The sequence below is a fragment of the Eleutherodactylus coqui genome, chromosome 5, assembly GCF_035609145.1.
Source record: "Eleutherodactylus coqui strain aEleCoq1 chromosome 5, aEleCoq1.hap1, whole genome shotgun sequence".
NCBI classification, from domain to species: Eukaryota; Metazoa; Chordata; class Amphibia; order Anura; family Eleutherodactylidae; genus Eleutherodactylus; species Eleutherodactylus coqui.
Window position 1 is genome coordinate 179,511,012 of NC_089841.1, and position 17,656 is coordinate 179,528,667.

Genomic DNA, 17,656 nt, shown 5'->3' on the forward strand with positions numbered 1-17,656 from the left:
ATTTTTAAAAGAAGTTTCCCCTTCTGTAAGCTCCATCTCTAATTCTCAGTTTTTCCTGAGCTGTTGGGTAGAGACTAGCTCTTATATGACTCCAAATCACAGAAGATGACTCCAATACACAATATATGGAAGAGGAGATCTTGCTCCCCTATCTCTCTCATATACAGATAAGGAAGGCATTATACAACAATACTGAGCAGTGTACACAGAAGTCCAACACTGAGAGGAGATAAAACACTTAGAAATTGCAACCATGCCTTTGTGAGTCTCCTTGCCTCTGTCTCACTCCAGTAGTTCTCTCCTTCTCCTCCTCTCTATATAATTCTACTAGTAATTATTTGGAAATTATAGCACCAGTATTTCTGATGGCGCAATGTGCCACACAGCTCTGCTACATGCGCGTGTCAAAGACACACACAGCTTTGCTACATTCGCGCATCATACACGCATCTCTGCTACATTATGTCAGCGTCCTGTGATCAGGGGTGGAGGTCAGAGCCCAGGTGACAGATCACATGACGGTGACATTATCACAGGTCCTGTGAGCACACGGCTGCTGTCAGGCTCTGCCTGTTTTATGCTTTAGGACCTGTGATGACGTCACCATTATGTGATCAGGGGCAGAGTATAAGAAGCACTCACACACTCACGGACAAGTGGTCATTAGCACTTTGATGGGCAACCTGGTATAGCAGCAAGCAAAGCCTTCCCCTATTTTCTCTAATAAGTCTCGGCTTTTTTGCTGTTAGAGACAAATTTCACAGGACAACAGGCAGTGGAAAGTAAGTTAGAAGAAAGTGAGATGCTTAGTGTTAAGCACTCTACCTAAAATGGAAAAATTGCTCTAAAGTCATTTGCACTTTTACTAGCTATCACATTGGCTATTAAACATCAAGGAAAGATGGGTGACTACCCAACCATATTGGGTAGTCACCAGTATTGTCGCATACTAGTGTCTACCGGTATCAATGTGACAATCATTACAGCTTACACAGTAGTTGTCAGCCTACCTTTTTAAACTTCCGAGTGGAAAACCTGCCTAGTAGTACAATAAGTAGTTATCCTCTATATAACCAATAAGAAAATATATAGCTTACTAAATTGAAGAAGTGGTAGAGAAGTACTGGTATAATTTATCAATATAGAACAAGTTAACTATAATAGATGAGTAGAGTTGAGAGAAGGTTAGAAAGAGAATTTTTATGGTGGCTATGCCAGTAACACAACCATTTCAGAGTATGATTTAGGATGGCAGGGTACCATGAGATAGCCAGGTCGAAAAAGCAGGTGAATCCCTAAAGTCTTACCATGTAGTTCAAGTGGAGTAAAAGTTGGAAATGGCATTGTCATCTAAAGAGCTTAGCTTATCTTAGCCAGTCCAAGTCCTCACCCCATATCGCCCTGGATGGAGGAGTAGCCAACCTCTAAATCCTAGGAATTATCTGTCTTGCAGTCATTTAAGGCCGCCTGTCCACGGGTGTTGCGGTTTACCGCAGTGGATTTCCGCCGCGGGGGAACTCTAAAATCACCGCAATGAACCTATCATTATGATGGGTTCTTCGCGGCATGCCACGATTTTTTATACGCAAGTGGAAAATTGCGGCGGATTTCCGCTCATGTACATCGGGCTGCGCTTTCCATAGTTATCCTATTTTTTTTGTTGAGCCTTGGTTGTTATAACTTATGTGAAACGTTTTCTTTTTAATTCTCTTTGTGAGTGTTCTTATTGGTAACCCTTTTATTTTGGTTATAATGGGAGCAGAGTACAGCCTTGTAATACCATGACATAAAAATAGTCTTGCAACGCAACATATGTCATAGATCGGCCACAAGAGGGCAGAGGTTCTAGACTTCATGTATGACCGTGGTGTTCTATTCTCCTGAGTGTGAAAATACATTGACCTTGACGTTTGGAAAGAGACCTTTATTCTTCAGCGCGTCGTCTGCATTGCACAATTTGACATTCTTGGCCAAATACATCACTGCATCACCTTGCCCGACACATACGTAAAACTAAACGTCTAGTCAGCGGCTCAAGAGAACGTTCTGTTGAAACAGAAAAAGTTCAATTTTATTTTCAGCAACTTTACATATTAAAGCTGGTTTCACACAGATTTTTGTGGCAGCTTTTCATGCAGTGTGTTTTTTTATAATAGTCATTTATATATCGGTGATATATAGAATTCTTGCCGCTCATTGGATAGATTCTACTATAGTGAGGTATCCCCATAAAAAGCAGTTTAGTATAATTTGCAAGACCATAGCGAGGGAAAAAAGGGAGATTTAGGAAACAGTCTACAAGAAAAACTTTTTTTTGCCCATAGCAACCAGTCACAGCCCAGCTTTTATTGTTCTGGATTATGATTTTCTCCAGCAGGCTTTGGGGTATTTTGCCGCTTCCGAATTGTATCGTGTGCACACATCATCGACCAGAATCAGACACAAATGCTGGTCTAAAACCGGGAGAGTCTCTACAATGTTTAGAGGCTCAAGCCTTTTATTATAACACATGACAACCGCCCTTCAATGGGCGTGCAACAGATTACATCAGTAACATATAAGATTCTCATTTGTCGGATCATATAGAATCTCCCACCTCTCTGCCCACCCTTCCTCACGTCCGCCATAGTGTGGACTTTGTCTGCTTTAGCATGCAGACAGCCTTAAGGAATTCTGTGTAGTTGACAAATCATTGTTTAACTAGCTTGTGTGAGGAGTGGAAGGGGGCCTAGGTAAACACTCAGTATTAAACACAGGATATACACGTAACACTATGGCCCTTAACTCTTAGAGGCTTCTTGTGTAACTTCTATGTACTTAACTAACATTACATCAGACATCCTTCACCATCCCATTGTCTAGTAAATACTATGATTAGATTGTGTGTCGATCAAACTCCAGAGCTAAAAGTCATTACAACAGCGTAACACATTTACGTTATACAAATTGATAGACATTTTATACCAAATAATCATCATGTCTATCACATTATCTCTTATTTGCTCTTGAAAAATGAAAGCTGTGATTGGTGGATGACAGATCGTTTGTCTTCTAAACAGTTTTCATAAATTAACTCCTTTTAATGGGACACTAAGGGGAAACATTTGTCTCTGTGCAATAGATATAGAGCGCATGATAATGCAGTAAATATACTTACTGGCTGCTATACTCATGAACTCTCAGCTCAGATCCAGGCCCCCATTGTCACACGTGACCCCCTCAGTGACCAGCCGAAACCTACAATAGAAATCACCATCTCTATTAATCCCTATGAGACTCGCAGCTTTCATAGGAAGGAATGGAGAACTTGTTCCAGTCCATACGGCAGACACTGTAGGACTCAGCTAGTCCCAGCGTGGGTCATGTGGGACAAGTACGGAGTGAAATGTGATTGTTCCCAGCAAGAAATACCAAGTAATCTTGTAGATATGAACCTTTTAATGGCTAACAAAAATACATGATGTTACAGTAAGCTTTCCAACCTCGAAGCCTAGAGGTCTGAAAGCTCACATTAACATGATGTATTTTTGTTAGCCATTAAAACGTATCATATCTACAAGATTACTTGGTTTCTCTTACTAAGAACAATCACATTTTACTCTACTGGCTAACATGGTGCCAAGTTTTTTCACTAGAACGGAGTGGCCATATCCTGTATAAATGAGTAAGTACTGTTTGGTATTCTTGGTCACTTCTGGCAGAAGACGCCTTTTTTATCTTTATGAGTTGTTATGAAGAGCTCGCATTGTGTCTGCTGTACCCCATCAGAAAACCTTATTTCCACTTCCCGGAAGAGCTCCTCTAATCCAGATACAATGAGAGAGAACTAGAGCAAACTTGTGAAAATGGATACTGGAGATCTATTTACAGACAAATGTATACAAAATATCTCCCTGAATAGCTGGGCCCTGCAGCAATTATATATGCAAATAAAGGACATGATATGTAAACGCAGCACTGTGCGGCCCCTTCACCCCCACTGGGCATTCAGCCTGAAATCCCTTCTTTTTTGCCTGTTTTGCATATTCCCAGATTAACTTGTAATAAAGCCTATATACGGCCATTTATTGTGTTGCTGAGGCTGCTTTCACATTACTGGACAGCATACCGTGTGTCAGGGCTGCACGGATGAGTGTGAACGTGGCTGTGTATATTTACGTGGCTGTTCTGGGATAGTTTGCTCTGACCTCACAGAGCTCCCAAGTAAATAGTGTTTACCCTGAAGCCTACAACACTGGCTTACCTCAATATTTGCCTATGGAGCCCGGAGAAGGCGGTGCGGTCTTTCCAGTATTCAGTAGCATTTGCGTGCTTTTAATTGTATGCATAAGAAAATATATTACACAGTAGAAGGGGTTTGTACATAAGACTGGGCTCACGCGGGCGGATTTGTGTTGCGGATTCTGCAATCGTGGACATGGAAAGGCACACATTTTTGATTTTTCATTCACACTTGCGGATATGAATTGCGTATTCCACGAGTGGTAAAAAAAATCACAGCATGCTGTATTTTGCCACTGAATCCGCGTGAACGGCCTCCATTGATGTCAGTGGAGGCCATCCTCAAACAGCTGTCTGTGCATGGAGTCTGGCTTTGCTTTCAATTCCTGGTCATTGTTACAAGGTTTGTATAAAGAGTCTAACATTGACTTTAGGGATTGCGGTCTTCCAATAGGTGGCGCTGTGGAGGTGTTGTTTCATCTACCTTATTTGCATATTACCCATAGGAGCGTAAACGCCTTTTGAGTCTCCTCACGTACTGTCTAGGTGCTCTCCTTAAGGAGAAAAGATAGCGTTTCTGACAATCTGTGGTTTTATGACTTGCAAGTAAAGGTACTTTTACACGTAGCGATAAATCATTTACCCAAACAAACGATGACACTGGTTGCTCGTTCGCTTGGGCAGTCAGTTAAAACAAAAGGATCATTTTCATTATTTTTTATCAGTGAATGAGAGCAACCAAACGATTAGCGAAGAGCCAACAATGATTCTCATGCTTGCATAAAAGGAACGATTAACAAACAAATTCGTTGATCGTTCAGTCACTGGCCGTGCTTACATTGAACGATAATTATCATTCAAATTCGAACAATCCAGCGCCTTTTTTTCTCTCCAGCATGTCCAATATCGCAGTACTGGCTCTAGCCAGCAGGTGGTGCCATTGTATAATGGCAGGAAGAGAAAAACCCCTAGGAAACCCTGAATCCAAAATTGGATTGCAAAGGGTTAATATTCCTCCGGATAGATCAGTTATTAATGTACCAAGTCCTCAGCTATGGATCCGCCGTGTGTTCTAGGATAAGTCAGATGTCTGCGTTTTCAGTACAAGCCGTGCGGACTGGATTTCAAAAATCTTGTCCACATGGTGCAGAAACAATTTCACACGAAATTCGTAGTATAATTGAATCACACTGCCCATGGTGGAATCCCACCCTGCCCGCGGCCGAGGACACCTGGTTACCCTTCTGTGGCTTCTATTTTCTTTACTGCGGATGTGTGTAGAAGTGCCAGCCGCCGCACCTGCGCAGTGGAGTTTTTTTTTTAAACTTCTGCTTTCCCGCGGTATCTGCGACCCGTCTGCAATTCAACTACGGACGGGCCGCAGATTGGACTGCTTGCATTGACTTTAATGGAAGCCGTCCGTGCAGGATCCGCACTGAAATGGACCATGCTGCGATTTGTTTTCTGGACCGAAAGCTCCACAAAACTAATCCGCATGCTTTAATTCCGCTGCGGACGCCCATGGACTGTCAGCTCTCGGGGTCTTTCATGCGGTCTCTTTCATGCTGCGGAATTCCGCGGTAGAATTCTGCAGTGTGAACATTGAACCTAATAGCTGTGGGATAACGTAACCAATTTCTGCTGCGTTTCACGCGGCAGAAATCCGACCGTTGGCATTAGCCCTAAAGGTGTAGATTATCATTCTGCTACCTGTATGGATTTGGCGCCAATTTTTTTTACTGGAATTTTTACTCCAGAACCCAGCATAATTGCATTAGTGATTGTCACTTATTCCCCTTCAAGTGGATGAACGGATGGACAGCCCTCTCCCCCCTCCGCCATTCTCGGAGACATCTCCACACTGCTGGGGTCAATAGTCCACGATGTCTCCGCACTTGAGCGCTCAGCCACGGTTCTCTATGCTGTCCCACACTTGACCGCTGGAGGCCGCTGGTGAGTAATGAGCGGCTATGGAGGGAACGGATGAGGGGAGCGGGGACTGACTGCTGTTTGTGGAGCCGGGGGAGGGCGAGAAGGGGCAGAGTCGTGGCTGGGAAGCCGGGTCTCTGAATGGACGCTCAGGAGAGCAGCCGCGGGTTCCCCAGTATAAGGTCAGTGGAGACCAACCCCGTGGTAAACTCCTATCACACACGTGCGGCCCCGCAGCAGTCCGCACAGCTGCTGCACCGAGTGCGCGGGCCACCCGCCATACCTTCCGGGGCCGTGCACATAGCCCACGGCGCTGCATGTGTGCCGGCACAGCGTAGTGACCTAGTACCACCTAGGTTCCATACTGTGTACCGGGATGGCTTCCTGTGGCCGTCCCCGCCGGCTGCAGCAGCTCCACAGAGCCGGACTATCAGCAGCTAGTTACCTATAAACCCTCCCGGGCGTCTGCTAGGGGAGGACTGCCGTACAAGCAGGTGGCCCCCCGGGACCACCTCACCGTGGACAATACGACCACCTTTGTGCTGCACATTTTCACCTTAAACCCAGAAAGTCATGTTTTGGATGCTTCTGGTCACGTGACACCTGGCGCCCCACAGCTTCAGCAGAAACCCGGCCTGTGTGTGACGTCATTGCCTACAGTTGATACATTGTTACAGTTTGTATCGGTTTGACTCCGGGGCTCCATCACACTGCAAGAAAACTGAAGCAAAATCACAGTTTTGCGCATGAGATATCTGAACGTCAGTGATGCGTATTCTTGCGATTTTCTCGCGTGACAGCCAGTTGGAGTTTCTAAAAAAAGAAAGCAAAGCACAGAAAGATAGAAAATACTGCATTTCCCCCCCCCCCGCTCCACATTGCATGACGGAAAGAAACCAATGAAAATCATTGATTTCATAACTCCGCGTTTTCACTGTCGCATCGCTCAAAAAATGTGCGGTTTTTTTTTCTTTTCTTTTTTTTTCTCACCAGCATGAAGGAACCTGTATTCAGTAACACTAGGGCTACAGGGCGTGCGGCCAAATCTAGGCCTGTCGCACCACAAGCTAACAGAAGTAAAGGCCTTTGTGCTGCCCCCAATGGCCATAACTTAGCCCCCCAGCTTGAAAGCTTCTCATAGTTGGCAGCTTGCTGTAGATTGCAGGTTGTACTCTGATCTTTGGCCACTTGGCACGTGTCATGGCCAACGGCACCATGTAGCCCAATCTGTACTGTATAATCGTCTTGCCACTGATATGATAGTAATCAGCTCTGGATCTGTTAAATGGATGCCATTAACAAATAAGCGTATTTATCAATGAATTAGATAAAACATTTTTTTTTTACAAAAACGCTAGTTGTAAAGTTCGTCACAAGTAAAAACTCCAAAACGGCTTGAGAAAAGCAATGTTGCCAAAACGTCGCATTGTATTGGCATTTTATGTATGTGGGATTACTTGGACCTCTTCTCTGCCGCTGGGATCCTGTTTTCACATGTTTCATTTTTGCAGCTGGGCACCATGGGATGGAATAATGTAGTCTTATGTTATTTTGCTACTATCCTGCTCCATATACTTTTTTCCCCACTGTACTTGTGTGTACCAGCGAGACAAAACTAAAGGACAGTCTTTTGGCCTCAGTATAACTAAGGGCTAATGTCCATCATGGGCAGTGTTTCACCGCATATTACGCACACACGTGATATGCGTGAATGGAAGCAATGAAAGTCAATGTACTTTCATGCTTCCATGCACACCAGCCTGTGGATACAGGGTTTTCATACGGCAGAGAAATAAATCGCAGCATGCTTTATTTCTCTGCATATGATACGGATGCCCTTCTTTGGGCTCTGTATCGATACGCTGCCCCTACACAGGCATTGCGAGAATTTGAAAAAATAAATAAACAAATAAATGACACTGCGCCTGTCTGTGACGCCAGATTCCCGGACATGCACAGTGCATAATCAGCCCATACACTGTCGGCAGAGCAAAAGGACTGTGTATGTGTAAATGAGCCCTAAGGGCGACTTCACATGGAAGTATTTGCACGCACAAAGTTTGTGTGCGCAATTCGCAGGGAATAGAACCCATTGATTTCAATAGGGGAATTCTCATTTTTGTGTGCACATTCCACGTATGTGGAAAAAAAACAATACAGCATGTGCTGTTTTTTTTTTTTTTTTAAACTCGTTTTATTGAACATTTTGTATTACATACAGTAACTGTTTGATTAACCTTGCATACATCAGCAAAGCTCTTTGGCACATATATTCAGTACACAAATACGTCACACGCTCTTCTTTTGGTTATTAGACATGCGGAGATATATTTATGTTTACCGTGTTGGTCGCATGGTTGCTTGTTTACATATCAATTCTGTGTGTGGATCTTCTTAATAAATTTTGAAACAATTCTTGTGTGAGGTTCGTAGTTGTTGTCCCGCACCAGATCCCCCAAACCTTATCGAATTTTTCTGGGCATTTCCTGTTCTTATATACTGTTTTCTCGTACGGCAAGATGGAATTGACAATGTTTTGCCATTTTGCAAGTGTTGGAGGTCGTCTGTCCATCCAACGTAAGGCTATAACTTTACGGGCATCGAATAGTACCTTGGTAAGAAATATCCTATCATGATATTGCCATTGTTCTTCGTCTATGATACCTAATAGACACATTGCTGGGTCTGGTTGTATCGGTATTCCCATTAGTTGAGTTATGAACTCCATGACTCCCTTCCAGTATGCGTACACCATCGGGCAGCACCAAATCAGGTGGTTAAAGTTTGCATTGGGCGCGTGACAGCGGTGGCATTGGCTAGTAGCTAGTCTGTTCATTTTGTAGAGTCTAGTCGGTGTTAAATAGCATTGGTGTAAGATGTATAATTGGGTTAGCTTATTATTTGCTGCTGGTGAGACCCCGGTGTACGTTGACATCGCGGTCCCCCAGATCTCATTGGCCAGTGATGGAATAAGTTCTTTCCACCTCTCCAGCACCGTCATCGGTGTGTTGGGGATCTTAGAGTAAAGTAGGTGAGTATATAGCGCTGAAATCAGGCCCTTGGGTGCGCAGTATGCCTATTAGTGGGTACACAGAGAAGGGTCGTCTGGGTTCTGGAAATTGTGCTGCCAGGGCATGTCTGAGTTGTAGGTATCTAAAGAAGCCCTCTCTGAGTACTTGATATAATTGTTGTAGCTGCTCGAAGGATGCCAATGTTCCATCAATATATAGATGTTCTAATGTGGTGATTCCCAGATTCGACCAGAACTGTCTGTCCGGTAGGTTCACCAGGTGTGGTAGTGCTCTGTTGTTCCATAAGGGGGTTTCCAGGGGGGTATCTTCTTGTTTGGTCAATTGTTTGCACGCCCTCCATACATTTGTTGCAAGTCTATGGATGGGCAGCATCTGTCTGGTTAATAAGCCTGCTTTTTCCAGGAGGATCCAGAGTGATGCCTCTGAAAGGAAGAACATTAGGTGGTGCTCGGAGTTCTGGAGGGGGGAGCTCGACAACCAATGGCGGATGTATCTGATTTGTCCCGCTAGGTAATATATTTTAAAGTCTGGTAGGGCCATTTCTGCTAACTCTTTGGGTCTTTGCAGGGTTTCCATGCGGAGTTTGGCTCTGGATTTCCCCCAAATAAATGATGATATTAATGAATTAGTTTAAAAAAAAAAAACTTCTGTGGTATGGTTGTCTCTGCATGCTCCAGGCAGTATAGGTATTTGGGAAGTATTATCATTTTAATAAGGTTTACTCTGCCCGCTACAGACAATGGTAGAGGGGTCCAGGTTTTTAGTTTGGTTTGCAGGGTTGTCACTAGAGGGGCAATGTTTAGGTCAAAGCTTTGGGTGTGGTCAGCATGTGCTGTTTTAGTTCACATTTGTGCACCTATGGCCCTATAGAAGTCTTTACGAGGTGTGCAAATGTGCACCCAAACCCACATATTTGCGCATTACGCTGGGCAATTTAGCAGGAATTAGAGAACATCTGGAACTAATTAGGCTACATAGCCTTTTAAAACGCGATGCGCACCCATGTGAAATGTTCCTGTCGGCGTAAAAAGTACAGTAAAATGTGCAAAGGCGCGACATTGCGCCAACGCATGTATTTTTGTACATACGCCCGTGTGAGCCATCCTTATGGAGCCCTATATCTAGCGTGTGCATTAGTAGCTGTCCTGGCGCAGATGCTAAACATAAGCAAAAAAAAGATTTGTGAGCGGCCTCTGAGCTTTAGTGCAAGATCACGGCTCTGCCTGAATACAGCTGAGCTAAGGTGCAGCCAGGTAGCAAGTATTGAGGAGAATAGCTGGTAGTCCTCCCCGCTGGGTCCTGACTTATGCGATTTGAGCTCCTGTCGGGGACTGTTATAACGGTTTCTGTAAATGTATGTAATAGGTCTGTCAAGTTTCCAATACTTATTTTTTTAAAGAGGCATTCTAGAATATTTTACGCCTTGGGCAACGGATAAGAAAGCCAATTCACAGTTGGCACATTATGCAGGGTAACTTGAAGTTACATTTCAACTTTAGTTGTGAAATTAGCTAAACAAGGACACATTCCAAAGCAGTGGGGGATGTATGTGACGGAGGGAGTACCTCGGTGAGGGATCGCTAAATACGTCAGTGCTGCGGAAGAGAAGAGGTCACATCCTAGGGACCTCGGGGACAAAGACTTTCAGTGTTGGACATGGTATCCGGCTAGAAGGAGAACAAAGGACTCTGCTCAGTGTTTTCCTGTGAATGATTAGTAATACATCTTCACTGCAAGTCCTTGTTTATTATACTTGTGGTTAAACAAGCTACCGAGAAGAACTGTAAAGGCCCATTTACACCAGCCGATGATCGCTAAAAGATCGCTCAAACAGTTTGAGTGACAGCTTTGAGCGATCATTTTGCATAAACTATTAAGTAGCTACTTAAGAGCAATTAAGTGTGCAAATGAAGGCTCAGCTGAAAGCAGTTAATAGCCCAAGGGCTCTTATCTGCATTCAGATCTCCAGGTGCAAACAATACTATCAGCACTACCTGTGGAGAACTGCTGATAAGGCTGAATGACGATTTTTAGGTTGGACTGAATTGAATGATCAGCTAGCAGTGCCCGAAAAGCGCACGATGGGTGTGCATTCAGACGCGCCGCTGATCGCTAAAATGATCGCCGATTTAGCTTTTTTTCCCGATCATTGGCTGGTGTAAATGGACCTTTAAGTGCCATGTGATAGAGCAGATTACCATATAATAGGGGTGCCAATGGCAGCAAGGTAGAAGTGTCATTCTAGCTATAAAGCCGCCCATGTAAGAATACAAAACGGACAGGTTTAGGACTACACTGCGACTTTAGCCGCATCATAGGTCATGGGGCCAAAGATTGCAGAGTAGGCTTGCATTGTGATTTGCAGGTCACGGCAACTTCAAGGGGATTTCCAAGACTTAAAAAAGGGGGCTAAAAAGGCTTAGGCCTCATGTCCACGGGGAAAATCGGGCCCGCTACGGATTCTCCATGGAGAATCTGCAGCGGGTCCCTCCTGCCCCGCGGACATGAGCGCTGAAAATACAAATAAATGAGAATAAACTCACCTCCCATCCGCTCCGTTTCTTCTCTTCGCGGCGGCGTCATCTTCTCTCGTCGCGGCCGGATCTTCATTCTTCGGCTCGGCGGATGTGCATGATGACGTCGGTGACGTGCCCCGCGCATGCGCCGGGCCGAAGCAAAATGATCCGGCCGCGTCGGAGAGAAGATGGCGTGGCGCCGAAGAGAAGAACCGGAGCGTGTAAGTAAAATCAGATTTTTGTGTCCCGCAGATCCGGACGGCTTCCATAGGCTTCAATAGAGCCCGCGGGAGACCCGCATGAAAATGGAGCATGGTCCGGATTTTTTCATGCTCCATTTTTTTTAAAATCACTTTTATTGACCATCCGCGGGTATTTATCTACCCGCGGGTGGTCAATGCATCCCTATGGGGTGCGGATCCGCGGGCAGGAGAAGAGTTAAAATCCGCTGCGGATTTTAATTCTTATTTTGCCCGTGGACATGAGCCCTTAGAATAAATAAATATGGAATATTCGCCTATACCTGCAGCTACTGGTCCAGCAGCGCAGCCCTGGTGCCTAGCGCACGTAACCCGGAAGAAGTGGTGGGCAGTCACGTGCCATTCATTGTACACGTTACCTCTCAGTTACTCACAGGTTTCAGCGGCCATGGAAGATGGTCACATGCACAATAAATCGGCTGATTGATCTGGTTGATCTGCTCTATATAGATAGCCCAATGTGGGCCTAGGGTCTAATTAAAGCTTCTGACCCAAATATCCAGTGGTGCATATAGAATATATAAAGAACTATTCCAATCAACATGGGATGGGACATTATCAAGGCACACATTGTGTCAGTTCTGTGGCAAAAACAGTCACAAATTTTGGTGCACATTCGTGTTTTGCTCAAAAAATGTGTGGCTTTTTACGCCGGGTTTGCTGCTCCTAACAGTGGAGGGGGCTTAGTGGGAGGGGGCATGGTCTCTGCAGCCTTAGGGTGGACACCCACTGGCGATATTTTCTTTCTTGCGCTGCAAGAGCACGGGAAAACTCTCACCTCGCAGCGCAAGAAAGACGCCGAAATAGAACTGGCATATCGCCAGTGTTTTCAATGGGGCCAGCGGCAGCAGCACTAGCCCCATTGAAAACATAGGGAGCATACCACGGACTTCTGCCACAGCTGTCACACCTGTGGCAGGAGTTTCCTACCGGCGGGGATGAAAGAATCCTCTGCCACAGCTGTCACAGCTGTGGCAGAAGTGCAGAATGATATCGCATTGCTTTCAAGGTATGATATCCCATTGTTTAGCTATTCATTCATGAATAGCACTATCTTAGCTATTCATGAATGAATAGCTAAGCACTATCTGTAATTGGCTGAGCGCTCAGCCAATAGCTAAGCACTAGCTGCTATTGGCTGAGCCCTCAGCCAATCAGCACAGCCCTTTCAGGAGGCACTGACTTTTCATTTACTCTCGCAGCGCAGTGGAGAAGAAAACGCCAGTGGGTGTCTGCCCTTACATCTACTATAATTCTATAATTTACACCACAATCTAGAATAAAACACAGCTCATATTTGGCCGCTCATAACGGCCATAGATTTGCTTTTCCAGCTCGCAGCCAGATAAAAATGTGACAAATTTTATTAAGGGGCCAGCAACTTATACTCCCCTGTTTCCCTGAAAATAAGACAGGGTCTCATGGTAATTTTTCTTCCAAAATATGCGCAAGGGCTTATTTTCAGGGGATCTTGTTTTGACGACTGCGGGACTACCCAATCTATGTGTGAGAGCCCAGCACTTCCAACTGTTATTGTCGCTCAAAGCTTTAGGCCTCCTTCAAACGGACGACATGGACATAGCATAGCCATGAAAAAATCACAGCGATATCGCATTGCTGGACCGTGCGATATTTCAGCATTTTCCTGCAGTGATACTGCAATTTTGTAGGACCATTTGTGAGGATTTGGAGCTGGGGGATGGAAATATACACCCAACCCGAAAATAAGCCCTAGCTGCAGGGAAAAATGTGGAGAAAAAAAAGTATACATCACCTAGAAGCACCGTCTGGCTCTGCTGCAGCTTCTCCCCGGGTCCTCGGCCCTGGTCTTCTTCGTCTCTTTTGGACAGGGATTGAAAAATCCCCGCCTCCTGGAAGCGCTACCTCTGCTTGGCTGACACTTAGCCAATCAGAGCTAGCGCTTGATGAACCAATTACAGCCAGTCATTGAGTGATTGCCTCTGATTGGCTAAGCGTTAGCTGGCTCTGATTGGCTAAGCGTCAGCCAATCAGAGGCAGCACTTCCAGGAGGCAGGGATTTTTCAATCCCTGGCCAGAAAAGATGAACAAGACCGGGTCCGGGGATCGGGAGGAAGCTGCAGCAGCAGCCTTCCAAGGTGATGTATACTTTTTTTTTTTTAATTTTCTGCAGTTAGGTCTGAGGTTATGGCTTTGACAGCCATTGCGTTTTTACTGCCCTCTTCACGCACCAAAGGGCTTATTTTCGGGAAAGCAGGGTATCACGCTATTATTTAGACTGGCATGTGGAATGCTGGTCTAATAAAAAATCAGCCTCCTTTCCTAACCATGGGGTTTAAAATGGTACATAACCATTTAGCACCCAGAGAGTATTGTGTACATGTCCTATTCTAAGTAATGGGACCTGTGCAGATTCTAACTGTATCATCCAGCATACACTACAAATATCATTTAATTGGAGCAAAAAATTATATGTATTGTCATATAGCAGTGTGCCTAAAACCTGTGAATTTGGTGCAAAAATCAATTTTGCACTTTGTTTGCTCCACAGTTTAGGCCCAATGCCCATGGACAAATTTTTGCTGCTGAATTTGCGGCAAGATGGCCGCCACGAATTCCACAGCAATGTCCGTCCATAGCTTGCTATGTCAAAAGATTCTTGCATGCCCATGAGCGGAAATCAACTGTGATTTTCCGCTCGCGGTGGAAAATAGCAGCATGCTCTATTTGTTGCGGGAAATCGTACGGGCGGCATCCATTGTAGTCAATGGAAGCTGTCCGATCCGTGGCGATTCCAAAATGTCAATTTTGATATCGCTGCGTCATCAAAGGCTCGTTATGCCCTGCACTGCGATGGCCGAGACACACGTGGTGAATTTGGACAGGTGAGTATGTGTCTGTGGCTGGGCACCAGGTCTGATTCTGCTGCGAGATTTCGCAGTCGGAATCCGACCCGACCGTGGGTATGAGGCCTTAAACATTAAGGTTGGCTAATCCCACGACTATATAGTAGCCGCTGTGACCAAATGTTGCTACGGTAGGTAGCTCTGCTTTATGGCTGTGTTTACCATGCTGCATTTTTGCAGATTTTCCACCTATCTTGCTATTTGTCGGATACTTCCATGCCAGAATGTTTCTTCTATGTGAACTTCGTTTATGAGACAAACTGTTGTCCCACACTGGTGCGCTGCTATGTGATGTTTGATTTGCTTATCAGCGCCAGGGGAATGTGTGATATCCTTTCTCTGCAGATATGCCAGCACCACAATGTGGCCACAGCATATGTAATTTTCCATCATTGAAGTATAAACATGTATATCCTGGTGCCGTATATAACATATGTTTTAGTTTTTGTTTTTTTTTAGTTAACTGTACAAAGTATAAAATAGATTTGTTGCATCAATAATTCATTAAATCAATTAGCATATTTTTACATTTGTTTTAAAGGGGTTGTCTCACGAAAGCAAGTGGGGTTATACACTTCTGTATGGCCATATTAATGCACTTTGTAATATACAACGTGCATTAAATATGAGCCATACAGAAGTTATACACTTACCTTCCCTGCGCTGGAGTCCCCGTCTCCATGGCTCCGTCTAACTTCAGCGTCTAATCGCCCGATTAGACGCGCTTGCGCAGAAGGGTCTTCTGCCTTCGGGTCTGTCCGGCAGCAGCGGCGTTCTGGCTCCGCCCCCTTGTGCGTGTCATCGCGTAGCTCCGCCCCCTCGCGTGCGCCGATTCCAGCCTCCCAATTTCAGTCATGTGACACGGCAGATCATTGTGCAGAATGACCCTTGAAGTGATTACAACCAAATGTATTATTGACTCGGCAGATATGTACAGTACAGATAACCGCCGCAGTGCATGGAATTGGGTATACAGAATAAAATGCCTTCTCATGTGGGAAACAATACCGCACTCCCTTTTATTCCCCATTAATGATTATGGCTTCTGACCTTTTGTTGATTGACCCAATTTTAAGTTTTAGAAACAAAAATCTGTTTAATGAAAAAGCTAAAGTTCTCCATATTTCTTTTTGTGCATTTGTCTGTTTAGGTCCAGCATGTCTGGATTACACCTCGTGAAGAAGGGCCGGGAACACAAGAAACTTGATCTCCAACGAGACTTCACTGTTGCGTCCCCAGCTGAGTTTGTGACACGCTTTGGGGGTAACCGCATTATTGAGAAGGTGTGTAACATTTTAACACTTTTGTATTCAATTTTTGGTTGGACATGTCAGTGTTTACACAAAGAAAACTGGCAAGGCAGCAGAAACGCAGTCCTAAGCTCTCACTCATGACCTAAAGGTTGCGGTTTCAAACCCCACTTGGATCAGGTAGCCGGTTCAAGGTTAACTCAGCCTTCCGAGGACGGTAAAATGAGTACTCAGCTTGGTAGGGGGTACTAAATAAAAATTACTTAAAAGCACTGCGGAATTAGCTGGTGCTATACAAACAACTATATTTATTTATTTTTAATTTTATCCTAAACATTAGAGTAGACATAGACTCAGTAAGGCCTCATGTCCACTAGCTAAATGGAATTGCCGATTCTGCTGCAGATTACCGGATTTTGCCCATAGGGAATCATTGGCCATCCGCGGTCCATTAAATTGATTTTTGCACCCGTGGATGGCATTTTAAAAAAATCCTAAAATGAATTAAAGAAAAATGAATAAACATTATTAAAGTAATCTTATTTTGTTGCCTTACTTTCAGGTACTAATAGCCAATAATGGCATTGCTGCTGTCAAATGTATGCGATCTATTCGGAGATGGTCTTATGAAATGTTCCGCAATGAGCGAGCAATACGCTTTGTTGTTATGGTTACTCCTGAAGATCTTAAAGCTAATGCAGGTACTTTACATTTTAGTTGTGCAATTTACTAATCTAGTGCAGGGGACAAGTGGAGAAGATAGATGCCTATACTAAACCAGTCACACTTAAATAGGAAAATGATAGCAGCAACCTAATTGGTTGTTATAGGAAAAAAATTTAAAAAGTACGAAGACTATTATAAACTGGTAATGTAAATTTACTTTATATGAACAGGTTAAGAAAAAAAATACAATTTTTTTCATCTGTGTCACTGGGGGACACTGCAAGACTTTGGTTATAGCTCCTGCCACTCCGAGTTAGTCCTCCTACCAGATGTACCTCTTCTGTAGGCACTAAGCTAAATCGGTTTTAGTTAAGTGTCCGTAGTAGGCTGACCCTCCTTACCTGCAGGTTTTCTCAGCTTTTGTTAAATTTCCCTTTTCCTCTAGGTGGGGCGAATGATTTATTATTTGTCGTTTAATCGTTAGCTTAGCTTGTTTGAACGATTTCTTTGAAAGATTATCGTTCCATGTAAATGGCCATTTACTCTAGGTCCACCCTCCCACAGTTGCTGGCAAGTTTTCGCCCTCAAGAAGGGCATTCTTTGGATGAGGCTTCATGAGACTTGTTTTGGTAATGACCTTAAAGGAGTTTTTTCATTTAAAAAAATCTATAGTCTCCTATTCTTCCCCACCCCACCCCCCTTCCCCTATCAGTTTCCTTACCACATCTTCTTCTGGCTGAGCTTCTGCAGTGCCGCCAGGTCACCTCACCGCTCGCCGGCTAGTTATGAAGGCTGCATTCATCACATTCCTTCCTGCCGGGTCGGTAAAGGTCACATCCCTATGTTGTAGCGTTCACTGTCTAGGAAGGAATTCTAATCTATTTCAGAGACCGCTTG

The 17,656-nt window shown here is 44.4% G+C and overlaps 1 protein-coding gene across 2 annotated transcripts in view; it reads left to right on the forward strand.

The window, feature by feature from the left end:
* The window catches only part of ACACB (acetyl-CoA carboxylase beta), a 115,696-nt gene that overhangs the window by 20,842 nt on the left and 77,198 nt on the right, over positions 1-17,656 (forward strand). For both annotated transcript variants that reach the window (XM_066603861.1, XM_066603862.1), the window contains exons 3-4: positions 15,994-16,126; positions 16,656-16,794. In XM_066603861.1, the coding sequence (XP_066459958.1) occupies positions 15,994-16,126; positions 16,656-16,794 (272 nt within the window). The remainder of the gene's footprint in view (positions 1-15,993; positions 16,127-16,655; positions 16,795-17,656) is intronic.